General features: G+C 45.8%; 1 protein-coding gene across 1 annotated transcript in view; it reads left to right on the plus strand.

Annotated features, from left to right (window-relative positions):
* The window catches only part of SCD5 (stearoyl-CoA desaturase 5), a 30,374-nt gene extending 10,399 nt beyond the window's left edge, over positions 1-19,975 (plus strand). Inside the window, exons 3-7 of the mRNA XM_031066479.1 lie at positions 6,538-6,584; positions 8,945-9,202; positions 13,714-13,919; positions 16,253-16,485; positions 18,250-19,975. Of these exons, the coding sequence (XP_030922339.1) occupies positions 6,538-6,584; positions 8,945-9,202; positions 13,714-13,919; positions 16,253-16,485; positions 18,250-18,440 (935 nt within the window). The 3' untranslated portion in view covers positions 18,441-19,975. The remainder of the gene's footprint in view (positions 1-6,537; positions 6,585-8,944; positions 9,203-13,713; positions 13,920-16,252; positions 16,486-18,249) is intronic.
* Positions 19,976-27,224: the final 7,249 nt, after the last annotated feature.

Genomic DNA, 27,224 nt, shown 5'->3' on the forward strand with positions numbered 1-27,224 from the left:
GATCTGCATCATGAGGACAGAGATGACAGCTGGATCCAGCAAAGGTAGAAATCCCTGTCTGAATTTGGTAGGATTGTTGGCATTTGGGCTTCCCCCTGATATTGTGGGCTTGGGAGAGGCATCCCTGTGAAGCAGCCCCTTGAAGGGAAAGTTTGTGGCACCCCCAGAGCTGGCTGTGGCAAACACAAAGGCCCAGCCAAAGGCCACAAAAGCATAAAGTGCCTTCTTTAGCCATGGTCCTCCTATCCCTGAGCTGGTGCAGGCTGCTGTAGGGAGTCATCAGGGATTTCTGGCTCTAGCTTTTTATCTTTGCTTCCATGTGCAGGTGGGGAAGGCAGAATAGAGGCTCTGAGGAGTTTCAGTGGATGAGTCAGGATGGACTTCTCTGCAGAAGTCTCAGGGGGCTTACTGCACTGAATTTAGTGTGGTTCCTCATCTCTGCCACTCCACCTACCCTCCCTGCAGTCACAGCTGCACTAGTAACTAACACTGATGTTGTAATTGAACCCAAGCAATTTCTTGTAATCAGATTTTATTTTTACCGTGTAGGCTAACAATAAAATGTGCTGCCCCAGTGGAGAGTGAAACATTAACAATTACTGTGCTAAGTAAAGCAAAGCTGGTGTGAAACAGAGGGGAAGGCTGTTTGTGATGCTGGCATGGGGAATGGTGTGCCTGCCATCCCTCTTGTGCAGGGGCCTCAGCAGCAGGGGTGGGGATTTCTGGAGGATCTTTCTCAAGACATTTTTGGACAGTGGTGTCTCAGATGATGTTCTGAGTGCTAGAGCTCACTGGAGGAGCAGAGCTGGGCTGGGGCAGGGCTGATTGTGCTGGAGGGACACAGTGAGCAGTCACTGGTGCAGTGTGGGGAGCAATCACCTGGTGAGTGCTCCTGGGGAGCATCATCCTGCCCACACACAAGGTCTCCTCCTCTGCCTGGCACCATCCTCCAACCTGACAGCTCTGGCTACCTGACCTGTTGGGTGCAGGGGGTTTGTGCATTCTAATTTTGAGATTTAGCACTTGCAGCCCAGCTCTGAGGCAAGAACTGCCAAGAGAGAAAGTTGGAAGTGGCCATTTTTTTGCAACAGGTTTTGCTCTGAGCTCTGTTTGGTTTTGGAAGGAGGAGGAAGAGATACAGCAGCTGATGGCATACAAGTGGAGCAGACAGAACAGCTAGGCACGGTGCAGTGATACAGAAGGAAACATCTGGACTGTGAAGTCCTGGAAAGTCAAACCCATCAGATCTCTGCTGTGGTGGTCACAGGGAGGGCACTGGGTCAGAGCAGGGCATTCCCCTGTCATGTACCTGGTTCTGCACAGGGTCAGCTTTGGCTTTGTCCCTTTTTGGACAGGGATGTTAAGCAATAACTAAACAATAACTAAACCTTCTTCCTCAGAGCAGAGCTGCCTGCTGAACGCAAGGCTCTGGGTGCTGTGCTAATGGCTTAACCATGCTATTTTTTTACTCTGTCCCTGAAAAAAAGAGGTAAAATTGGCATTTATTGTGTCTTGGCGGAATTTATAGAGCACTTAAAACCCACCAGAGCCCAAGTCAGTGTGCGGATTGAGGACAGCAGTGAGGTCACTAGGAGAGGAGTGAAATCTGCCCGTGGTTTTGTGATGACGCAGGACCCAGCTGAGCTGAGACAGGCTACACATAAGCATCAAAAATTTCAGAGAAGCCAAAGCATCTTCCAGCCTTCTCTTTTGATCTAAAAATATATGCAAGCTGTTCGACATCTTAAGGCAATCTTCAGCTGCTGGTGAGTTCAGGGAATCTGTATTTCCTTCCTAGGGGAGTTCTGGCATTGGCTGGAATAATTGCTGTCAGCCACGATTTCCATTGCTCTATTGGCTTTATTTGTGTCACATTGGCTGCAGCTGTCAATATGAACATTTCTGCTATTCCAACTGGAATAAAGTCTTTTGTGTACTCAGCCAAAAGTGCTGGCTCTGGGGAATGTTCCTGAAAATGCATACGCAGACATGTGCATCCAGGCAGAGGCAGCCTGGATTTCATGAGCTGGTGGTGACAGGGCCAAGGGGATGTGATAGATGGCTTCTCCTGGAGCTCCACCACGGTACAGAGGGGCAGCAGCAGGGCATCATCAGAAATCATCTCCTGTGCAGCTCTGAAACTCCGCTTCCCCTTTGCCTTTGATGTGCTTCCTCTTATCTCTGTCTCTCTTGGCTCAATTTAGAGTAGCTCAGAGGATGTGTAGATCTAATTTTAGATGAAACTTTCTGGCCTGGGATTTTGCATGTTTGCTCTCCACAGGGAAGCGCAGCTCCCTGTGAGAGCTGGCATGACCTGTATGATTGGTGGCCCAGGGAATTGGTGCTGCTGCATGCCAGTGCTTTTTAATTCTCATTTGCTCACTTGAATCCAGCCCAAGGAGCTTTGGATGCCAGCCTTGGATAGTGAGCAGAGGGTTGGCTAGCAGAGCAGTGTTTCCATTCCAGAGACCCCAGGGCCAGAGCACTAATTCAGCATCACTTCTTGGCAGCAGTTTAGGGACTATGGTGAAAATTTCTTCCTCCTTAATAAATGTAGTTCCAGGTCAGGAAATAAGGCTTTTTTTTAGTAGGATGCTGCAAGTTAAATGATATATTACTTCTGCCTGGTGTGTCTTTGCTGTGGAGGAAGAGATCTCCAAGGTTTCCCTGGAGTTTAGCAGTACAGATCTGTACTGGGGTCTTGACATCTTACCTGCATCTAAGAATGCTTCATGGTGACCCTGGCCCTCCCACTGGTGTAGGGTGTGACATCAACCAGCACTTTTAACTGACCTGCTTGGAAAGACTGCTGCCCTGATTTGGGGTAGGAGAACTTTCCCTTCTGAGGGCAGACATGGCATTTTAAGAAAGTGTATCCCCAAACTCGACATTATCTAATTGGCAGCTGCATTTCTGGTCTGAGCCCTGATGTTGAATCAGAAGAGAATCTTCTGCCTCTGTCTATGTGTGTAGTGAAGTGGAGGATCTCTTAGGAGTTCAGAAGAGATCAGGCATGGTGCAGCTGCTGAAATGGGTGGCAGTGCTGCCCTGAATTTCAGAGGGAATGAAGTTAGGCATCACCTGGCACTACTGGAAGTACTTTCTCTGGTTTGGGGGTATTAGTCCTAAATCTGCCACTGAATAACAGCAAAACTCAAGTGAGGAGGAGAAGGCAGATACAGGATATGCAGATGTAATTTAATTTTTAGAAAGGAAAAAATTACCACTGGAAGTTACAGTAGTGTTCCATATTTATGGCAGTCAGTCAGCTTTGCATGTTTGTGCTTGAGCAACTTGCTGTTTGAATGTCTCATGCAGTTCTTGCAGCATAATGGAAGATTTTGAGTTTGACTCATTTGGTTAGTAAAATTCCCTAACAAGCAATTTTTATCTGATTGAGTAAGCACAGGATGTTAGTGTGGAAGCAGACAAAAGTTTCATGTCCATTCCTGTAATTTTTAATCCTCAAATAGTTTTTTTTTAATCGAAGTGAGGTAAGTTGTGTTATCCTTTTACATACAGGGGAGAAAAATGGCCTGTGCTAAGATGAAAATTTCTCAGCAGCTTGCTTGAGACTTTGCTGGCTACTGTGGAGAGAGAATTTCCACCAAATGGTGTCATGTCACAAGATGTCTTCATCATGAGCAGCATTTTAAGGTCAGCTGTCTCCAGCTGCCCTCTTGTTGAAGAGGTAACAGATGTCTACAGGTGAAGCATAGCCCTTGCATTTGTTAATTTTAATTCCCCAAGCAAAAGATGTGCTTCCTTTGCCATTAGTGTGATTAGAATTCACATCTGAGGAAATTACTCCCTCCTGTATCCAGGGGATCTTGCCTGCTGATCCTTGAACTGCTGGAGGCACAGAGTGTGTTTGTAAAATGTATAAGCCTTTTCTGAATGTGACTTCAGGCTGGGCCTGGGAATGTGTCAGACCTTCTAGGCTGAACAGTGTTGGGAGTGTCCTGACCCAGCAGTGGGACCTCCATCAGAGCATAGTGCTGTGTGCTTCTGAAACATCCCCAGAAAGATGGCAGTAGAAGAACTAAGGCTTTTCCAAAATAGCAGCTGTGCAGGCACTGCTGAAGGAGCAGCTCCCTGAGCACGTACAAAATAATGCTGTGGGTCGCTTGTGAGCAGGCCTTTGCATCAGGGGGTTGGCAGCAGCCAGCACAGGAGTAAATGGGGCTGATGTCCTCAGAACAAGACATCAAACCAAGGCCCTGACCCTTGGTGGCTATCCTGACCCAAGGTCTGTCACCCTCCTGGTCAGAGCAAGTGTGATAACAATTCTGGGACAGCCTCCAGTAATTACTTGCCTTGGTAATTACTTTTCATGTACTCTCTGTGCAAAATGTCACCTCTTGAAGTCCACAACACTTGAAGTGTGCAGGCAGTGCTAGTGCAACAATAGGTAGCCTTTGCTGTCTTTTTTTTTTCCTTTTTAATTAGTGTTTTAATTCTTCTTTAATTCAGTCTCCACTGCATAGCAACTCCCCTTACCCCTATCAGAAGAACATATGTGGCCAGGTGAGCCACTGCTCTGATCTCACAAGGCCTGCCATCTCTCTTGTTTAAAGGAGTGAGCACTTTCCCCCACATGTTTTCCCCATTGTTGGTACTGGAGAGACTGGGACTTTCTTCCCAGTTTGCTGGCATTGATGTAATACACCCCAGTCCTGGCTGATGTAAGATGTGTCATCACTTGACTTAAAACCAAATCTGCTCCAGGACCAGAAAAAAGTTTCTTACATGCTGTGACATGCAAACAGGCTCAAAGCTTCACAGAGGCTGCCTGGTCCCAAAGTGTGTTCAGAAAAAATAGGGCTGTGATGGGCTCTGTGTGTGGAACACCTCACAGAGAGCAAAGTGTGAGGATGGTGGCTTTCCAGGCACGTGCCAGGCTCAGAGTAGTCACCTTGCTGTGGTTGTTCAAGTCCCTGTGAAGGGACTGGGAGCCACATGGAGAGAGATGGTTGCAGTGAGTCTGGCAAGAGCTGATTCCCTCCCCTGCTCCAGCCCTGCTGTCCCTCCTGTCCCTGCCATCCACGCACAGGAATCAGAGCCACTGGTGTGAGCTGGTGCCAGGCTCTATGTGCTGCCACCCCATGGGAACAGCTCTGTGACATTATTCTGTATTTTAAAGATGGTTTGTGTGTTGACAGTAGTGCTATTGTGAACGTGCAGTTGATTTTGTTTCACTGCTCCTGTTTTCCCGTCTGATGTATGGTCCCTCTGAGATAATTGTGATTTGCTCCATCTGACTGGGTTGTGTTTGACATTGGTAATGTGGGGATAGTTGCTATCCCACAGTGTCTCCTTGTCATCTGTGCTGAACAAGGATGGCCAGTCATCTCCTTGCTTTCAGGAGCAAGAATTGTCTGTTCAGATATGCAGAGTGAACCCAGTGTTTGCTGAGCATCTTCTTTTGGTTGATTTAGTTTTTTTAAAATAATGAGATAAAAGTCAAAATCAATCTGTAATGTGCTGGATTCACAAACAATATATACATATCTTTCTTATGTGGTCCCAGGTTTCAGAAACAGAAGAAGTTCTAATTTTGATATTTAGCATAAAACAGAGTTGAAATTTTTTGGGGGTGAGATCTGCTCCAATTTAAGCAAGCACTAAGATCAGAGGATGATTTCCTGATGCCTGTGAAGTAGATACAGGCTGTGGCAACATCTCCCCATATCTTCATAGGAAGCCATTTCCCTGGATACTGAGATTTTCAGAAGAGTTTGGCTCTGGGCTTAGTAAAACTTTTCCAGAAATCCAGCTATGGGCATAATGAGTTATTCTGAAAAAGGTGGCTCAAATGTTTGATGTTGTTGATTTGCCATCCATTTTTAAATTATTTAGCTGGTGTAGTTTTCATTGCTTCTGTCTGACAGTGAGATGATACCTCTGTGCCTGCTGTTCAAAATCACACTGATGTCGTGCTGCCTTATCATATGGCCCACTGGGAATATTTTATGAACTGTTGGTGATCTTCCTTTCCGGCTCCTGCTTCCCCAAGCTTCTCATCCTCCTCACAGATCCCTGTCTCCAATTACTGCTCCCCAAACTACATTACTTGCTTTGTCTTTGCTTTGAGCCCTTCTTTCCCTCTTTTTCCATGGATCCTTCCATGTTTTTTTAGCTCTCTCACCGCTGCTCCAAATATAGCATCATCCTCTGTTGTAATTAGTATGCTGTTTGCCTTTGTTTCAGGTCATTAATAAGAATGTTGAATACAAATCTTCTGCCTATTGATTCTGGCATGTTCCCATAAATAGCAGCTGTGCACAGGCAGTGTGTTGGAAGCCTAGCAACCCTCCAGCTCTCTGTGTCATGTCTCTCTTGCATCCTCTCCCTGTCCCCGTGCTCTGGGTCTCTCTTTTGTCCTTTTGCATACTTTTACCTGCTGGTTTCTCTTCCCTCTCTTCCTCCTTGTTCCCTCTTTTAAGTAGTTTTCCCTCTGCGCCAGTTCTGAATTGTTTTGCTTATGCTCTGCTCTGTCAACTGAGCTGATTGGAAATGTTCCTGTCTATTCCTTAGCAGAGGACACATCTGGCTATTTTACCAATTTCCGCTTTGTACATCAGGTATCCCACTAAATTAAAAAGAAATATGACATTAATTGTTTGAATTTCAGGTTGTTAATTGGTACTTTTCTTGTGGCTTTATTTTTTCCCTTTTTTCTGGAGTAAATATTATTTACTCTTTATTATTTGGGAAACCCATTTAGCTACATTTCTGAGAGGGTGTTTTCAGTAGAAGGAGGAATTGCTGTTAACTGGCTGCTTTGCTCCACATTGCAATCCTTCTGTGTTTCACTGGCATGTTCACACCCTACACACACTCCTGTCCCCAAAAATGGGACAGGAAGCAAGCAGAATCTTCTCATACAGATACAGATGTAGCTGTGCATTATTAATATATAATCAAATGGTTGGTAGTCTGATTTTTGGTTTGAGATCCTAATTTATTCTGCAAAGGAGAGTTTGAGACCTGTTCCTTACATGGCAAATATTTGTCATCTTGGCTATTTATACATTGGGTCAAATATTATTTTTGGGTATCTTAATTGCTGTAGGAATCACAAAACTTGCTATCACCAAGCAGTGCATTTGTCTGACAGGATTTTTTTCTGCTCTGACACTGAACCTCCTGAATTGTGTTTGTTTGTTTCTGGGGATGTTTCAACCCTCGGGATTTATATTGGGAAGATTTCTGCTCTTGTGATTCCTCCTCTGCAAAGCCAAAAAATAGGCATGGTGCGTGGGTATGAGCCCCAGCTGTTCCCTTGATCACTTGAGCACTGCAGGAGTGGGCTGAAAAGGGCCCCTGGGGGCTGGAAGGGGCCAGAGAGGCTTGTCCCTGATTGTGTTCAGTGCAGATATTGCATGCGGTCTGTTACCTACCACACAGCCTCCTTCTTACACAGGACGGAGAAGGGAGGTAAAATCAACCCTAAAGTCACATGTCTCACTTTACCCATTTATCTTTCAATCTTGTTTTAAGCAATCATTCATGATTAAGATGGATAGGTGCCCTTGAGAAGCACTTGGTCAATTAAATGATTTGTTGCTTTGAAGCAGGAGAAAAACCCCCTTGTGCTTTAAAGGAAGCAAAGGAACTGCTGAAGATGGGAGATTTCAGCCCATGACTAGCAGGAGGTTAAAGTCATAAAGCCCACAGAAAATATGTTCTTGTAGTGATTCAGGACTCTAACCTTAATATTTTTATGTTAGCTGGATAATGTCAGTATTCTGTGTGTCACAGATCTGTTCCCACAATTACAATCATTTGAGTGATTTGGAAGGCTTTATTTAGTGATGTTTCTGCGCAGCTCAACATCACACACAGTAAATGGTAGGATAGGTTTTCCCTAATTTCATACAAGTCCCAAGTCCTTGCTCTAGCAAGGCATGTGCAAGAACTGCAACTCTGCAGTAGAGACTGGAGTGTGAGGAGTTGTGATGCCAGCATTTTTACTGATCTGAGAGTAATCTGTAGATTCAGCAGTGTCTATAGATAACGTGCAGAGAGAATGCATTATTTTAGTAGCTCTCTTCAGGTAAGTAGAAATTTTAATTTCATTATAGACTTCAATGGACTCAGCATAACTGCACAAATGAGCCTTTTCTAGGAGTACCATGAGCACTCAGCCTGCTGAAAATCAGAATTGTCTCTTCAGTAATGGGACCAAAGCAGGTTTTAGAGAGACATCATCTTTACTGGGACCATTCTGACTCTAGCTGTCTGCTGCATCTTGTGAGAAAGGCTTTGGTTTGGTGTACAGGAGATGACAGGGATTTTGGCCATACACATAATGGCAAGCAGTTTGGGTAAATCTGTTTTTGATGGATCCAGCAGCAGAGTGGAAAAAGTCCATTTGCTTCTTCAGTCTGCAGGGGTGACAATCAGCATGAAATATGGTTGCTGTTATTTTCCCAAATATCTTTCCATTCTATTTTCTCTCAGATGCTGCAATTTCAAGCACTGTGAGCTGGGAGTTGATAGAAGGACACAGTAGACACACACCTACATACACATTTGTTTTCTTTTTGCAAAGACAAATCTTTTACATTACATACCAGGAAAAGCAGACTGTGAATTCCTGTCAAGCCACTGCCTGTCTAACAGGGTTCCCTGGTGGGCAGTGTGTGGTGCAGACACAAGCACAAAACCCATTTTTGGGGTCTCATTTTCCCTATTTGTTCTGTTTGAAATAGGCTGTTTTAACCAAAACATGTCTGTGTGTGTAGGGTGGCAGGGATCCCTGGCTAAACAACACATTGCCGCAGATGGTATAAATCGATTTGAAATTGTCCTGTAATATTCTTTAATGTTTGAATCTGCCCTTGTTTTGATTTTACACTGACAAAATGAGCCTGTCCTCTTCAGGCAAAGAGTCTGTGAGGCAGAGGTGGGCTGAGAGGCTCACCTCCTGCCTGCCCAGCCTCCTCTCCTGAGCCACCCTGCAGGCGCTGGCAGGCAGGGCAAGGAGCATCTTCACAGCACAGAGAGCACGAGTGATGTCAGCTGGCCCCGTGGCAAACGCTGTGTTTTGGTTTTGTGTCTTTCAGCATATTTCTGTTTCCTGATGACGGCTCTGGGCGTGACAGCCGGTGCACATCGCCTCTGGAGCCACCGCTCCTACAAAGCCAAGCTGCCTTTGAGGATCTTCCTGGCTGCAGCTAACTCCATGGCTTTCCAGGTGAGCTCGTGTTGCTTGTGCAGATTCTCAGCCTCCAGGCAGCTCTCTCTGCTGTGCAGGGATCCCCTCAGCTTAGAGACAGAAAGAAAGAAAAAGAAAACCTGGCAGAAAGACATTTATTTGCTGTAACACATTCTGCTGGCTCAGGGGATGCAGAGCCCCTCTCACCACCCACGTAACAATGTGCACTAGGTAGGCCAGGAGCAATAATTGCATAAGGAGCGAGCTGAAGGTGACCAAATCAGAGGCTTAGCACCCCAGCAGCTGAGCTGTGGCACAGGTCAGGCCCCACACTTCACAGGACAACGTGGAGACTTTTATAAGGGCCAGCTTGATGCAAATGTGTCTGTGTAACCAAGAGTCTGTTCATCCAGGCAGTTGGAGACTGTGCCCAGAAAGGAGAGCAGGCACCCTTCCACAATCTTAATTTATCTCTGTTTTATGCAGTGTTTTTCACCAGCCAAATATGTTTGTGAAGAAGTGTGTTACTAGCTCTGTACTTGCTGGTAGGCAGTCCTAGATCACAGAAACACTTGTGTAGCACCCAGCTGGTTGTAGGAGTTAGCCCTGAACCAGGATCTTCTCAGTGTGAATTTGGTTCCTCCTCTGGCTGGCAAGGATAGAGATAGGAACCTGCACTAAAATTAAACTTACCTGTACTAAAATTAAACTTATTGAGCTTAGCTGCCATAACCCCTTGTAGCACAGAGTGCCATGTATCTCTTGTGCCCTGAGTTTTCAATCTGCTTGGTTGACTTTTTGTTCATTTGTCTTGACAGAGAATGAAAAGAGTCCCTTTATCTACCTCTGTACTTCTCATTTATCATCTTTGATTTTTTTTTTAAGGTGGAAAGAATTAATTAGTTAGCCCCTCTACACATTACAAAGGGCACAATGCTTTTGCCTGAAAATGGAAATGTGTCCATTTTGACTGTAGCCTTTCTTTACTCTGAACCATTTTCCATCTGCTGCTTGGTTCCTTGGAGAGCTTTACAAGCCCTTTGCTCAATGTGTTAAACAACTGTTTGGAGTTTTGAGAAGCCCCTGGTCCTGTCTCCCTGTTACACAGCTGATCTTATCTTTCACAAGCCATTTAAATGAATGTGCAGAGCTGTTTGCAGTGAGCCTGCACACAGGGATTTCATTACATTCTGCTCCCCTGTTGCTATGGATTTTGCTCTCAGCTGCATTGTGCTCATCACTGCTTTTGTCTGAGGACACTGGGATTCTGAGGCAGGGAAGTACTTCAAAGTAGCTTCAAGCCACCTTTGTGCCCTTCATATCAGAAATAAGATGAAAGTCCAAATTACCCACTCTAAATCTGAAGCCTGCTCCTAATTACCATGACATCCATTGCCTGTAAAGGCTGTTTCCACGACCACAAACAGTGAGTGATGAGTTTTCAGGTCCATCTCCTTCAGGTTGGCTGTGGGAGGAAGAGGTAGCATACAGCATCCCTGGATGCTAAATGAGGAGGAAACATTCAGAATTCTTGAAGGGCAGGGGAAGGAAACTGCTGTAGAGTTTTAGCTTGATTCTGCCTGGGCTGTGGCATGCTGTACCTCCTCTGGAATACCATCAGATGCAGCCAGTTCTGCCATATGGGTTTTTTTAATGATTGGAGCATGCTGAGCTGTGTTTCTTCTCTCCATCTAGAGTGAAACTCTCATAATTTTGATGACTATTCTTCTTGCTGTCACTTGTCTGTTTCAGACATAGGTAATACCTGGCCTGTTGATCTCCCAGCATTTAAGTTCCAGCATCTCAGCTGGGCCGTGCTGGTGTCATCTCTGTGGCACAATCTGTGTTTGTGCTGGACACAGCAGGAGGGGTGGTGTGGAAGTCTGTGTCAGCACATGGAGACTGTCACACAGCCCAGGCCACTGGCACATGTCAATCTGCAGGTTTGTTAAGGGACCTGCTAATGAAACCTCATGGCTGCATCACTGTCACAGCATGATGCTGTTGCTCTCTGCTTCAGAAGGGAATTCACCCCTGTGTTTACCTGAAACTTGATCAAAAGTGATGTGTTCTTGAAAAATGGTTGCTAATAATATGCTCAGAGCATATTTACACATGCTGTGCTCCAGTTCATGGTGTATTTATTGTCAACAGTGCTGGCCTCAGGCCTTTATTTCCTCTTAGCTTTTGTGGTTTTAATTAGATGCAATTCAGTTGTTTCACAGCTTCCTAATCCTTTCATCTGGGGAATCATGTTTTGTTTTTTTTTACCAGCTCCGCAGGCATTTGCTGTGGCATGAAAAGCCAAGTTAATTTCTCACAGTATCATTGCTTTTCCTGGTTATCTGCTGTCCCACAAACGACTTTATCAAGTGCTCTTGTGACAAACTGATCAATAGTCTCACTTGAAACATTATTTCTGGTTAAGAAAGAAGACCTTTTCTCAGTGGGCTTCTTGCATAACCCTGTTTTATTTTTAAGTTACTGAATGTTGACATTTTCCAGTCATATGGATATTTCCATTGAAGCCACTGAAGCAGTGTAGAGGTTTTCATTCCTTTTGATTTCTCTGTAGGAAGGTAGAGGTCTCCCCTTGTTCTCACTGAGGACTTGGGTGACTTCCTTTGCTTTTTTGCAGTTTACTTTGTTTTCTCATGCAGTGAGATGGTTAAAGTGCAGCACACTGGAGCACTGGCAAGGGGCTGATCTTTGCTGCCTCCTCTCAGTGGCTTAGATGTGTCAGTGCTGCAGAAAAATGTCCCCCTCATCCCCAGCCCACTCCCAGCATCACTGTGTTCACTACATGGCAACAGCAAAGGGCTGAGCATAACTGAAGGCAGTAGAGCTGAGATCTTTCCAGGGCTCTTGCTCCTCACTTGTCCCTGGTGTGCTCTTGCGGGCAGAGAGCATTTTTGGAAAGCTGAAATTGGGTGTTGGAGCCATTTGAGGTGGATTCTTTAGCTGCTCTTTGCAATTGTTCCCAGAGGCCCCTCAGTGCTTTCTCTCAAACGTTGATAGCTGAAAGAAAGAGCAATGATTATTTCTGCAATGCTTTCAGCCCAGGGCTCTTGCCCCACAAAATACATGTACACACAGTTTCATTATCCTGTGCTTGCTGTGTCCTGGGGTGTATTCAGTGCCCACATGGGTGGTGTCCTGTTCCTGCTTCAGAGACACTGCAAATGGTTTGTTCAGATCTACTGGAGCAAACCTGCTGTGGTTGGTAGTTGTGGGTGCTGTTCCTAAAAGTAACCCAAGCCTCTTCTTCCTTGGGTATTTCTGCTTCTGACTCTGCAGAGATGGAACTAGCAACCTCTGCTAAGAACTCTCTGACTAAAGTTCACCTCCTCCTGAGGATCGGGCATTAACTGACATTTCCACATTTTGGTGTTGGTGTTGAGCCGATAAATTCATAGATGAGTGTGTGGCCTGAGGTTTGCAAGTGCTGAATGTGCTTACAATGCCCTGCACTAATAGCTCAGCACCACTGCAAAAGCCACCAGTTTGGTCCAGTGCATCCAGCCAGGGCATCCTGCAGAGCAAACTGAAATCCCTTTGGCTGAATGAACTCAGAAACTCTCTCTTTATGGATCCAAGTGTGAAACTGTGTTCCATCCCTTCCTCCCTGCAGTCCCCATGATTCCATTTACAGCCATAAGGCATTTCAGTGTCGTGTTGCTCACCACAGTGACTGTAGTGATCCACAAGCTCTGTCCCATTTTCAGTGCTGTGTTTGTGCCTGGAGGGCACCAGCTGCAACCAGCTGAGAAAGAGGATGCCAGAACTGAGAGCCCCTGTACAGTAGTCCACTGAAAATAAATACACAAGGTTGCCCATAGCACAGTCTTAAAATAACAGTGTAAACATGTAAACATGTATCCAGTCCCTGCAGCCCATCGTCAGACACCCAGGGCACACTGATGATGGTAACTCCCATCAGTTTTAGTCACTGTGGTTTTCCATGTTGACTAACATGGTTTTAAAACATGATTTTACCATGGATGATGGTAACTCCCATGGTTTTAGTCAACAGCCTTTTTCGAGGATTATCAGAGAGGGGCTTGCTGCTGTTACCATGTGTGGGAGTGTGGCATTTTTGGGGTCCTCCACATGGAGGAGGAACAAATGAATCTGACTCCATGTTCTTAGAAGGTGAATTTATTATTTTATAATACTAGAATATATGAAAGAATGCTATACTATGCTATACTAAAGAATAGAGAAAGGATACTTACAGAAGGCTAAAAGATACTAATGAAAAACTCATTACTTTCTCCAGAGTCCTGACACAGCTGGACTGTGATTGGTCATTAAGTTAAAACAATTCACATATTGGATAAACAATCCCCAACCACATTCCAAAGCAGCAAAACACAGGAGAAGCAAATTAGATAATTATTGTTTTCCTTTTTCTCTGAGGCTTCTCAGCTTCCCAGGAGAGAAATCCTGGCCAAGGGTTTTTTCCAGAAAATATGACGGTGACCTGGGAGGACTGGAGATCCTGGCAGTGCCTCTCCCTCTCCTCTGACCCCAGGGTGTTTTTTGTGCAGAACGACATCTACGAGTGGAGCCGGGACCACCGCGTGCACCACAAGTACTCGGAGACGGACGCGGATCCGCACAACGCCCGCCGCGGCTTCTTCTTCTCCCACATCGGCTGGCTCTTCGTGCGCAAGCACCGCGACGTCATCGAGAAGGGCAGGAAACTGGATTTCACCGACCTGCTCGATGACCCTGTCGTCAGGTTCCAAAGAAAGTAAGTGCCCAGCACTGTGAGGTGGGCGTGGAGAGATCCTCCCGCCTGGCAGTCTGGTTGTGGCTTATGCCTTGTTTTCATCTTTCCCTTTTCTTCCCCAAGATATCCTTGCCACCGATGCCTTTGCTCTGGCCCCCGCTATTCCCATGTGGCTGACAATTGCTGACTGTCCTTTGTGGCACAAACAGTGAGTCCTGTCCGGGTGCCTCTGCTTTCCCAAAAAGCCAGGGCTGGTTATGAAAACAGCTGTGGCAGAAGTTGCTCGGATCTTGGCCTTCTTCTTTGATCACAGGAGCAAACTCTGCAATCGCTAATTGCCTTAGCACAGAAGTGCACATTTCACTCTGCAAAGTCGTTTCTGGCACCCCTGGGCCTGTGCAGGCCAAGTGCCACCTCTCCCAAGACTACCATTCTGTACAGGATTAATTATCTCCCTTGGGAATTAGCACAGTCCTGGCTCAGTTTGCTACACACTCTGTGAGAGCTGGGAATTGAGCAACGTCCTTTATGCTCTATGTGAGTGCCTGTGTTTTAGGCACAAGAAGACTTTCTGCTTGCAAGCATTTCATCCAGGCACTTTGGAAAACTGCTTAAGGCCATTTCTCTGTATTTTCTGAGTGAAGGGAGCAGTCAGTTAAGTCTAAAAATTAGAGCTTTTTCTGCTAGCACACAGATTTCTCTAAGGCAGAAAAATTATCCTTGTAATGGAAATCTTCCAGTAGTGAGGAATACTTCCCTCCACGTATGGTTGCTTTCACTGGTTCCTCAATTGGCAGTGCCTTTTTGCAACAGCTCCCTTGCAGTTGCTGCAGCTCCTTTTGGCTATTTCCTTTTCCATGACAACAGCATTCCACGAGAAGCAGGCTTTACTGCTTTGGTCATGCTGCAAAGGTAGTCTAGTGAAAAAGTGTGTTTTCTGCAGGAAAGTTGTCTTAGCAAATGCCTTTGCTCTGGATTTGGATTTAGGACTTAGTCCCTTACCCAGAATTTGGGTTTTTCCTTTCTACAAGATTGCAGTGTTGGGGTTTTTTTTGACAGCATGGAAAAACTAGCAGGCACTAAGAATCATAATACATCACTAAGAATCATAATAAATCCTTCTTGTCAGGTTTTGTTTTAAGGCCAAATTGTTACTTCGCTGAATTTAGTGGTGCTGCTGAGTTGTGGACGAGGCACCACTCAGTTTAAAACCACATCACTTCAGCTGAAATCATAGTAGTGCTCCAGGCATGACTGACAGCAAAACCTACCCTCTGTGAATCAGGGAGCAATAATCCTGCAAGTCATGTGAGAGAGGAGCTCACAGGTGAAGTGTCTCCATGTCAAAGTTTTTGTGAAAGCAGGCATTGATTTCCCTGCACTCCAGGTAAGGAAGTTTCTCACTCCAAGGTGGATGTTTCAGTCAGAGGAAGGCAATGTACTCTGATGCTTGTTCAGATGGGAGATTTTATGTGTTCATCAAAGGCCTCGGTCTGGGCTTCTTCCATCTGGCAGGATAGTTTTAATTGGTGCCTGATAAGATGTTCTCATATTTTATTCTATTTCCCCAGAGTGGTAGAGGCTTTGAACTTTGAAGGAGTTTTCTGGAGTGGAAAGTACTTTTCTCCTCCAGCTATACTTAAATCCTGGCCTTGAACTGATGAGAATCTGATAAGGTCAGACTTCTGACCTTATCAGAAGTCAGTCATATGAGTGGGAAATTACTTGTTATCTTTGGTGGAGCAAAAAAAGGGAACTTGTTTGCTTGGAGGGCCTTAGCTCAGGTGAGAATTGAGTTCTATGAGAGAGCTGAGGAACGCCCTCTTTACCTTGGCTGGTGATGCTGTAGAGCTGCAGATCTCCTTCTGGAGCCGAGGATGTGAGGCACAACCTCCAAACAACAACAAAATACATCAAGCAAAGAACTTGCAAGGCAAGAGGTTGATTTATTTCATGCACAAAATGATCAAAACTAGCTCATGCGTTACAGATGAGAAATGTGTTCATGAAAACTTATTTCCTTTCAAAAATACTGCTAATATTAGCATTTTTCCACCCTCTGTGGATCTTAATTGGAAGCTGTTTGTTTTTGTCAAATAAAAATGACAGTTCATCCTGTCTGAAAGACTTTCAGGGAATGCAGAGTTTTAATAACTGTTTAATGAATCTGTTTTTCCTCATCCTTTGTAGAAAACTCAACAAAAGCAGGGATCTGTTTTAAACCTTTAACACCTTTAGGGTGTTTTATAGGGGGATGAACAAAGCGGGTCTTACAGATGAACAAGAGGGTTTTGTAGGGGGATGAGCAAGATGGGTGTTACTTGGCATTCCTTTTCCCCTTGTAACTCCTGCAGGTATTACAAGAGCTCAGTAGTGCTGATGTGCTTTGTGATCCCCACCGTCGTGCCGTGGTACCTGTGGGGCGAGAGCCTGTGGAACGCCTACTTCCTGGCCTCCATCCTGCGGTACACCATCTCCCTGAACGTCACCTGGCTGGTCAACAGCGCCGCCCACATGTACGGCAACCGCCCCTACGACAAGAACATCAACCCCAGGCAGAACACCCTGGTCACCCTGGGAGCCATTGGTGAGTGCTGCAGCCCTGGGCACAGCTCTGCCACCTCAGGCTGGTGTCCTGTTGGAATCCAGGACATCCCTCTGGCTGCCCTGGATGGCTCGAGCCCCTGCCAGGGGGCTCAGAGACCCTGGCACAGAGCCCAAGACCCCTATGCCATTGATTTTGACCCATGGAAAAAATTACCAACCTTATATGAGGATCTGCAAGCCACAAAAGTTTAAGTAGAATGATAGTTTGTCACAAAGTGAAAAGTAGAATTTTGGGGTTTTTAGAATGGGGGCTCAGGGTCCCAAGATGGAGCAATCTGGGCATGCCTTGTCCTTCTTTCTCCTTCCTAGCCTCCATCTTCTGGGTGATGGTGGCACTTTTGGATTGGTTTAGGGTGGAGACAGACTGTCTAACATAGGTGATAGGTATTGGAAAATAATTGTAAATAAAGTACATGTAGTTTTTAGTTTAAAAAGACAACACCACCCTGAAGGCGGGCAGTGTGCCACTGACTGACTTGCTGAACGGACCTCAGCAGGCCAGGGAAAGAATTTTATAGATAACAGAAAATAAACAACCTTGAAAACCAGAACAGAAGAATCCTGACTCCTTCTTTGGCTGCCAGGCTGGGAAAAAAGACTCTCTAACACATCTCAGAGTCATCTTGACCACAGAGACCCCCGAGAGTGTTCCATCCTCTTTCACCCTGCTGGGGACTCTGGGTGCCTGCAGCTGAACACCTCTTGGAGCCAGGGTTTGGAGGAGGCTGTGGAAGCCCAGGGCACCAGGAATATTTCCCTGTCTGCTCTGAGGTGCCCTGACCCAAAGGGGAACACTGACTTTGACCCTCATTCATGGAGAAAGTTTCCTAAACTCCAGAACAGACTATAATCCCCTAGGGTGTGAAGTAGATTGTAGAGAGTAGTGTAGGTGTATCACTTGGGTGGGAAATTTAGGTTTTGGGATTTTTAGTATGTAGTGGATGGAAGCAAGATGGAGGGCACAGGGTGTCATCCTGGGCTTCTTCCTCATGCTTCTTCTTCCTCCTTCTTCATGGGTTTGGGTGGCATTTTGTTATTGGGTGGAGAAGTCCACATTGTGGGTTTTGGGGATCAGTTATTGGGTTAAAAAGGGAAATAATCTAGGTGTCAGTTCTTAATTGGATAGTTTAGCTTTAAAAAACCTTGTAACAAGAGATTGTTGGCCATTTTTGCGATGCTTCTCCAGTGCACTGAGCCTTGTGTGGACAGCATGCAAAACTCTAGGTAAGATAACAAAAAAACAGAACCTGAAGACCAAAAAGATCAAGTGCATCTCTCTTTCCTGACACAAGACCAGTCCAGGAAGGTCTCCCCTGACAGGGGAGCCCCCTGGGAGGGCCCAGCCAGAGTCCCAGAAGTTGGGGAATCGGCAACAGATACCCCGACAGGAGGCCGGAGCTTGTGCATCCTAGAGGAATGTGCCTGTGTTCTGCACTGAAATAACACCATGTAGTCTCTGGGAAGGGAGGTGTTAGCACCCAGCAGCAAGCTCTGCTCAGCAGAAAGTGCAGCAGAAGTGAGGGACCCCACTTCTGACTCAGTTGTGTGTCTCCTGTCTTGAAACACTTCTGGTTTTCTTCCTGAGCATAAGGTGTGGGACATGCCCCTTCCTGCTGGGGAGGAGCATAACCTCCACCAGATGCAAGACTTGAGCAGTGGGTGTTGGAGTGTCCTGCCTGAGTGTGTTCCTGTGTTGACAAAAGTGCCAGCCACGTGATCTTTAAACTCCCTCTGTGTTTTTCAGGTGAGGGTTTCCACAACTACCACCACACCTTCCCATTTGACTACTCGGCCAGCGAGCTGGGCCTGAAGTTCAACCCCACCACCTGGTTCATTGACTTCATGTTTTGGCTGGGGTTGGTCACTGACCGCAAGCAGGCTCCCAAGGAGATGATCCAGGCTCGCAAGGAAAGGACTGGAGATGGCAGTGCCTGAGAGTGACGCTTGGCTGTGCCAGCGCTGCTGTCCGTCCGCGTGGCTGCCGGGTGTGCACGCGACCCCGTGCCTGTGGTGGATTTACCTCCGGGTAGAATTCTTCTTTTGTTTCAGATTGGTTGGGCTGAATTAGTTCCCCAGGAATTGATTCAGCCACGGCCTTTTTTTTTCCTTTTTCCTTATTAGCTGTCTTATGTCTGAACTTAAGACTATTAAGTGTAAAAATGTTATATATTATTTAATATTGCAGTTAAGCGGGAGAGAGATTTGATTTTAGTCACTGTAGTTCATGTCTGAGATATGTTGTAATTTGCTTGTTCATGGTAAATGTTGGCAGGTTGAAGGAGCTAACTGTCCTTTCCAAGTGCAGTTAGGGGAGATTTTTGTTCCTACTGCTAATCCAGTAAGGTTCTGAGGCGCATCTTTTGGGGGGATGGGGCAAGGCCCAGTGTGCTGTGTCAGCTGCATACTCATGGAAAGGACAGTAACACCACTGATGAAAAACAGTGTGTGCAAGGGGGAAAATCACCCTCAGTTTAGTTAGATGTTAGTTTGGAAACCTGCTTTCTTCTTTTTGTTAGCCCTGTTAGCCAGCCCAGTGCACTGCTGTCTTTGCTAAGTATGAAAACCATTTATTGCTGAGCAGGCTTTTGTGTTGAAGATTAGTCTCTATACAGGCCAAAATACCAACTGATGCTATACGAGATGGTTCCTTTGTTGTCACATATACATTGTAATTGTAAATGTATAGAGCTCAACCATGTCTTAAGCCAAATAAAGCTTTGGTTTCAATGTTTGGAGACCTGAGTCATATTCTAATCAGTCATGGCCATCGATGCATGCATATTTTAGCTCCTTTTGCACAAGAGGCCTCTTAATTTCTTTTTCTGCCTTTGACTAGTGGGTCTTAGAAAACTGACCTTTATCTAAGTCAGAGCCTGTACTAATATTCCAGCTGCATGCAACATCCATTGGTTTCTGAGCAAAATATAAAGACAGTTATGTAGCTTCTGAATTTTAACAGTTGCCTTGCTTAACTAAAAAAAAAAAAAAGAAAAAAAAGGAAAAAAAAGGAAAAAAATTATAAAAAAAAAAGGCATGTGGATTTAATGGGACATGTAGCCCTTTGTGTTAGATGTTAGCCAGTGCAGGAGGGAGGCTTTATACTGTCAGCACTGGAGCACTTTTGAAGATAGAGGGCATGATTTTCATTTATAAAGAATGTCACTGCCTTGCCCCTAGGGGAGGGAGTGCCTGCTTCCCAGAGAGACAGCCCCACACCCTGGGCAAGGCAGGGATCTCAAGATAACTGAGACTCAGGCCCAGATATTTTCAGGAAAGATGCAAAAGTGGGGAAAAAAAATAAAATGGTTTCTTTTTTGTTCTGTTTCTTGTTTTTCAAATGATGCCATATAATATAAAAGAGTTGTCTTTATTCTGTCTTTCATCCAGCAGGTGTTTTAAAAGTGTTATTTTGCCATTAATGATGTGTAAACTCTTGAGTGATTTACAATAAACAGTTATGAGTTAGCCTGGCCACTGTGTTTAATTTTGAAACACCTCCCAAAGCAAAGGTCTTTGTGCATCTCACATCAGAATTACAGCTTGGCATTTCCAGCTCTGCATCTGGTGCAGCTCAAAATACCTCCCCCCTCGGCATTTCTGAATGTCAGGGGAAGAGGAGGCTGTCAAATGTAAGGGCACCAAGGGATTTGATTACTTTGGGCTTCCTGGCCAAGCTGATAGAGGGGGAAAAGGAACTGGAAGCTGACATAATCCTGAAAGGAGACCGTGGCAAGTTCTTGCATGTGAAAATCCCACTTTAATAGAAAAATACCAGCCCAGTGTGACCACAGGACAGTGCTTTGGCCAAACATATTAAATATTTTATTTAGATTTTGCTGTAAGTTCTCTTTGTTTGTGCTGAGATGGGCCTGACGACCCGTGTGTGCCTGAAGGTGTGTTTGGATGTACATTCATCCAGAGTCAGAGCCATTTGACAGACAGAGGAATTACACACACATACACACACACACACACACACACATAGAGATGGGCTCCTGGAGCTGAGAGGCTCCTGACCTGCTGGTTAGAAAGATAAACTGTTCCTTCCATGGCAAAAATCATAGGGAACCTGCCTTCAAAGTGATGTGTGTAATGGGCTTGGACTTGGGCTGTGAGTATAGGAGTGAAGTTTGGAAGATGTACAAATGCCTGATCTCACTGCTGCTCTCATCCTTTCCTTTGTGCAATTTCCTGACTGCAGAACTACAGGGAATGCACCTACAGACACAGCTTCCTGTTGATCTTTATAATTTTCTTTTGTACTGCTACTGCTTGGACTTCCTTAGGCTCGTTCCTGTCAAGTGCCTGCTGTAAAAAGAATAAGGGGCCTTGCTAAGAGGCACTGCTGTTCTGAAGCTCTCTGAGTACCTAAAATTACAAGGTGATATTCCCTCACCCTCCCCCAAGGCATAAGACTTCAAAAGCAGCCACAGTTCCAGTGTATTTCAGGGATCTGAAAACTGAAATTGAAGCTATTGTCAAGTTACCTTGTTTTGAAAAACTGAAAATAACTAAAGAAACATTGTTCAGAAAAGAAAAAGCTCTGCCATCAAATGTCTTATCTGGAAGCTTATGCTACCTGAATCCCTCTTTGTAGATTAAATTCTCCATGTGGTAGAGTTGATAAAAAAAGTGTCAGCCTTTCAGGAAAACTAGATTTTTAAAGAGGGTGCCTGGAATTTTGGTAAGAAAAGGAATACTTCTGTGCATTTCCTTTTTTGCTTATTTGTTTGTAATTTTGCATTTGTTTTGAACTTTTTGCTCATTTGTTTTGATTTTTTTTTAACAAGGGTTTAGTGTGGTTTTCCCTTTCTCAGGATGATGTAGGGTCTGTGGGAGGCAGGAAGGGCCACTCCCATTTCCCAGGGTAGCTACTGGATCCATCCACTGTTGAATGAAGTGATGTGGGGAAGTTGGTAGGGTGGGTAATCAGGCATGAGCTGCATTTATTTCTGTGGACTTTGGCACTTCTCCTGCTGATTTGGTTGTTGAAAGCTGCCTAGAGCTTTCTGAGCAGTGCAGAGGTGTTGAGGGACTGCTGGTGGATTGGTGGCTAGCTGTAGGCTGGACTTAACCAGTGACTGTCTTCTGAGACCTGATGCTCTGGCAGTGCCTGACCTTGTGTTGTCTCCAACTCTGTTCCTGGCACCTTGTCCCATCTGGAATAACACCCCTTAGCAGTGGGAGCAGGGATTTGTCCTTTGCCCCCTGCACTGTTGTTTCCAGTGTTTCCAGGCTCTCAGCTCTGGCACACAGCAGGTACTGGATTGGTTTTACCTCTTTTCCCAGAACTGCTGGGGCCCTTATGAAATGCAGTATTGGCTCTGGAGCTGTGTGCTCCTTCCAAGTGGAAACTCCTGAGCAGGTCAGCTGCTTTCTGGCATGGGGTGGCTCAAGGGACCGCTAGCCTGCCCTGGGACTCCTGGGACCTGGCACAATCTCTAGAGGAGGATCTAATCTGCAAATTACAGCAGAGAGGAGGATTTAATCTCCAAGTTACAGCACGTAATTGGCTCTGCAAACATTGATGAAACCCGCCCCCCATCAGGGCTGTGCACAAACACGGCAGCCAAGGTGTGAGGTGAGGCCCAGGCTGTGGTGGCTGACTGCAGAGGACTTCCAGGCTCCATCTGACCCCATCCCTGCTGCAGCTGGGCTGGGCTGCACTGGGGTAATCCTTGGAGCAGGAGCCATGAGCAAAACCTGCTGGCACTGAAGTTACACCTTGAGGAAGACGCTGCAGGGAGAGGGTGAGTGCTGGTGCTGAAGAAATGCACCAGGGTTTGCATTCCTGGGGCAGGAGGGGTGGATTTCTGCTCTGCCTGCTCGCTGCAGAGGCTCTGCTGTTCCCTAGTAAGCCCTGGGAATGTCTGCGTCCCTCTGCAGCTTGAAGTGCAAGGCAACTGCTGTCCCCGGCTGGCAGCCAGAACAGCTTTCTAGAAATAAGCCCAGCAGATGGGAAATGTGGCCTGACTGCAGGAATCACATTCAGCTGCTGGGGTGGGAGGCTCCAGGGAGAAAAAAAAAAAAAAAAAAAAAAAAAAAAAAAAAAAAAAAAAAAAGATCTTCTAAAAGGTTTCCTGTGGCCACCTGAGCCTGAGAATCCATGCAAGGTGGGAAGTGGGGTGGCTGACCTATGGGCTCTGATTAGATGATATTTGGGGTATTTGCAGCTGGGAGGCCTCTCAGTTTGGAGGGAGGTGGGTGATCTATCAGCTCCCAGACAGCATTCCCAAAGGCATGGCCATGCTGGACTTGTATTACCCGGATATTTTCACCCCGAGGCTGTTCTGTAGCTTTCCCCTTTAAGGGGAAAGGGTATTTGTGTACAGGGTGCTCACCACGTTCTGGTTCTTTATGGGAATCAAGGTGCAATTTCCCGTAAGATCTTATTTTAAAGGAAGAATGAAAAGCAAAACTGAAAGCAGAGCCCAGTGGGAAAGGAGGTGCCCATGTGCCCCAGCTCCCACAGTGGCTCTGGCACAGTTGTGCCTGGCCCAGGAGTAGAAACCTCTGGCAAAAACCTCTACCCAGCAGCACCAGCGCTGCTAAACAGTTGAGAACAGGGAAAAAAATAGAACTCCTGGGGTGCCCCTGCATGGGCAAAACTCCCCACTGAATGGTTTGGAGGATTTTGCTGTTTAAATCACGCCTTGCACATGGGGTGTACTGCTTTTAGTGAGTCCATCTCCTGCTGCCCCATTCCCTGAAGAGTTAAACCCTGATTTAGGCCTTTTCTGAGAAAATGGCTTTAGGCTTTTTCTAAGAAAATGAGAAAGTATTCCCACCCTGGATTTCAGACAAGTGACTCCAGGAGCTCCACCACTGCCTCTCCTCTTCCTGCACCAGCCATGGCCAAGATGGGGTTAAATCCAAAAGGGCAAGGACCCCCAGTGGTCCCAGTGCAGGTAAAGGCCGTGCATCACACAAGCATTTTAAAGGTAAATGTTCTTTCTCTCTGTTCAGGAGAAGTGGATGAGTAGCAAAGCCTGCCTGCAGAACAACAAAAAAAATCCCCTTTTGCAGGACTTGGAAAATGATTGGAGGAAAGGCTCCAACGAGCAGCACAGATAAGAAATGTAGGTGAAATAGTGCTTACCACATCTGCATAGCATGCCTGACCTTTGTATTCACTGTGGCTGCTAAATTTTCCTGACTGACACGATTCCATTAACATTTATAGCATGATAATAGGAAATAATTATTTCATCCAATCTCATTATTCTTAAAAACAAACAAACAAAACAAAACCCCAAAACAAACCAAACAAACAAAACCCCCCAAAATGAACAAAAAACCCAAGCAAGCAAGCCAAATTTTTTTTTTCCCCAGCATTTTCTGTGCTTCATGTAGGACTGTCCTCCTGCCAGGCCAGAATACACACCCACTGGGGCCAGGGCACACCAGTCTGCAGCTCTCATCTGCATACACTGGCACTGCAAGGTTTCTTCCCCAGAGTTCACACTCTGACTACAAGTCCCTCTTTATCCCATGTATTTGCTATCACAGCAGTATTTGGTTTTTACTTCTCTTTTTATGGAAAAAAAAAAAAAGTGTTTTTCCATTTTCTCAATTTCCTTTCCTAACATTCAAATGGCATCACTTTGCTGCACTTAGATGGAATGGGTCTCTTCAATTTGCTGCTCCATTCCCTGATCTAGGTGAATTTTTTTCAGATGGGACGATGTGGTTGAACTGGGAACAGCTTCATCTTGTAAGGTTGGGATCTGGAGATGTTTCTTAGGGTGAGAGAGTGCACCTTGCAGGTCATTGCCTCTCCAGCCACCTGAGCACACTTTGTCAAAGCCAAGCCACAGAGGGGCTTGCTTAGGTGGCATCTGTTTATCAGCAGGGCATCTGGAGATGTGAAGTCTATCACAATATTTGAAAAGCTCGATAAAGGAACAGATGGCTTGATAGGAGATGATTTGATTAATGAAATGAGGGTTAACACTTCAACTGAGAAACAGTTTTATCTGGTCCTTAACAGTTTTAATTGTTTTTAATACAAGCCTTGGGGTGTGGAGCAGCTCCAATGGCTGCTGCTGAGTGGTCCCTAGGCCCATTTTCCCCACTGCTCCTCTTTCTGGGGGGGCAACCTTTCCTGCCAGGCCTCACTCCACATTTGGAGCAGAAAGGAGCAGGACAGGAGGAAAAGGTGGCAAATATATTTTCAGAAGACATGTATCTCCCAGAAATGAAAGCAAACTCAGAGCTATTCCCTTTTCCATTTTCCTCATCTTTGTGCACCTTTTCCTCCTCCCCCAAAAACCAGTCCAGGATAACCATAGCCAGTCTTTAATGGTAATTTCACCTTGGGAAAGACAGCAACTAGAGGGGCATGAGGTTCCTTTGCTTTGCAGGACGAGGGTCACAGGAGAGGGGCTGCTCCTCCCATGGTGTTCCATGAAGAAATCATTGTAGGAAATACCTCCAAGGACTCATGTAACATCACCCCTTATGGCTGATGCCTCCCTGCATCTCTCTTGCCTCCTGCACTGGGTGGGTTCTAACACATGCTTGCTGTCCCCAGGCTGTGCCCTTTTTTCAAGCTGTGAGTTTTAAAATTTGTGATAGGTTTTTGGTGGGCCTGTCAGCATCATACGTTTCCCAGCACTCAGAGGGACACCATCTGCTCAGAAAGGAGCTGTGAACAAAATGTCTCAGACACTCAGAGTTTACCAAAAATGCAATTGCCTTAAAATCCCATATGGTGCATTGTTTCCCTTCCAGCATTGGCTGGCAGCAGAGGTGAAGTGACTAAGGCAGTTTCTGATTAGCTGCTGCATTTTCCTTTCTGGCCAAAATAGCTGGGGCCCAGCACAGTCACTTCTCACCTGTTTGTCAAAAGGTTTTCTTCAGCCTCAGATGCTGAAAGCCAGAGGGTACTGGGACTCAAAGACCTCCCCTCTATTACTTTTAAAGTGAGCTTCCTTGACTCTTGCTGTCACAAGAAGCGTTGCAGGGAGGGATGTGGTTAATATTGATATCTTAAGCATATTTTTTTCCAGGCATCTGATTTTTGGGCCTCTCTTGGTGACTTGGAGGCAATAGCAGCTCCTTGCCTAAGGAAAGCCATGCGTGGAAGTCACTTGTGGCTCCTAAGTGTGGCAGTGCCATGGGGCAGTGTCAGGTGCATGCAGATGGGAAACTTGGCTGAGATCTCTGGATTTTGCGGGGTTGCAAAAAAAGCAAATGCTGCAAGGAAACATTCATTAGTCCAGGATAACATAAGATTTGAAATACCAAAGCAGGAGGAATGTTATTTCAGCTCTAAAAATAGCCCCCTTGGCCTTTAAAACACCAAGAAGCATACACAGCCTTTCTGTGGGAGCATCTGTCCTCTCCCTTGATGATGCAGCCACTTTGGTAAGGGCTCAGGGGACCTGCTGGTGCAGTGCTTGCTCTGAGGGTCAGCACTCTGAGGGGTTTTCAGTCCCTGGGGATCAGAGACATGAAATCTCTTCAGAATGCTGCATGAAGGCCAAAGCTGCAGGGTGAAGGAGTGTTGCTTGCTAGAAGGGCAGCCTACGAAATACTGATAGAACTCAGCTCATTTCTGGGGGCTGACATGGATTTAGGCATCTGTGTGTTTTGTGTTGGTTCATAAGTGATGGCACCAGGACAAAATTTTGACTAAGTGCTACCTAATTTGGATTTTGGGAAAACAAACAAGACAGTCGCTGAATAACATCAGTCAGGATGTTATCAGTCAGAGAGATGGGAGGAAGAGGAAAAAGAAGTGGTAGCGTTCACGTTGACTTAATCCCATAAAGATCAGACAGCGAAGTGACTCTTCCACCCCAGGAAACTGTCCCAAATGGTTGTCACTGAGCTGTTTTGCTGGGAATGTTTCTTCTCAAAATTCCAACCACAGGGATACTTCACAGAAATCACAAAGCCCACCACCGAGTAGGAAAGGGAAAAGGGGTAAAAGAGGCTCTTCCTGGTGTTAGGAAAATTAATCCACAAACACCAGAGGTTTATGTCCAAAAAGGAGACAAGGGAGTCCTTTCTGGCTTTAATCAAATACAGGGAGTGGCCATGGGGCATTCCCCTGGGATCTCTCGAATTTTTGGAGGACGCACCCTGGTTTTTATCCTAATTTCCCATCCGCATTTCCCTTCTCTCTTTCCCCACGGGCTGAGGTACTTGAGAGGTACAGACTTCCCGATATACCTGATACCAAAGATTCCCCTCTAATGAAGAAGCCTCCCTTTTAATTTTTAATTCTTATGGAATTTAGGTTTTTTTCCTTCTGCATTGTTTCTTTCATCTCTCAATGTCTAATTTCGTTTATCAGCAAACCTAAAGTTTATTTGTAAAAGCAAACATCTTTTTCCATTCATCAATCAGTGGAATCCTTCCCATTGTTTCTTTTATCTTCCTGTGCTAGTTTTATCTACCAGCAGACCCACAGCTTGTTCGTAAAGACAAATCCACTATTCCTCTCACTGGGGTCTCTTGCAACTGAGTTGCTGCTCCCTTGAGGCCTTTCCAAACACCCATCCAGAGGGGCAGCATTCCCAGGAGGGCTGCGGGTCTCTTGTTACTCAGTGGCTGCTCTCTTGAGGCCCTTCCACACACCCATCCACACGGGTAGCATTCCCGGGAGGGCTGCGAAGACGCGGGGCTTGTGAGGCGAGCCCTCCCCGGCGCCTCGGGGGGCTCGGAGCAGAGGGAGCCGCAGGCCGGGCAGGGGCTCCCGGCTCGGCGCAT

The sequence above is a fragment of the Geospiza fortis genome, unplaced genomic scaffold, assembly GCF_000277835.1.
Source record: "Geospiza fortis unplaced genomic scaffold, GeoFor_1.0 scaffold11, whole genome shotgun sequence".
In the NCBI taxonomy this organism is placed as follows: domain Eukaryota; kingdom Metazoa; phylum Chordata; class Aves; order Passeriformes; family Thraupidae; genus Geospiza; species Geospiza fortis.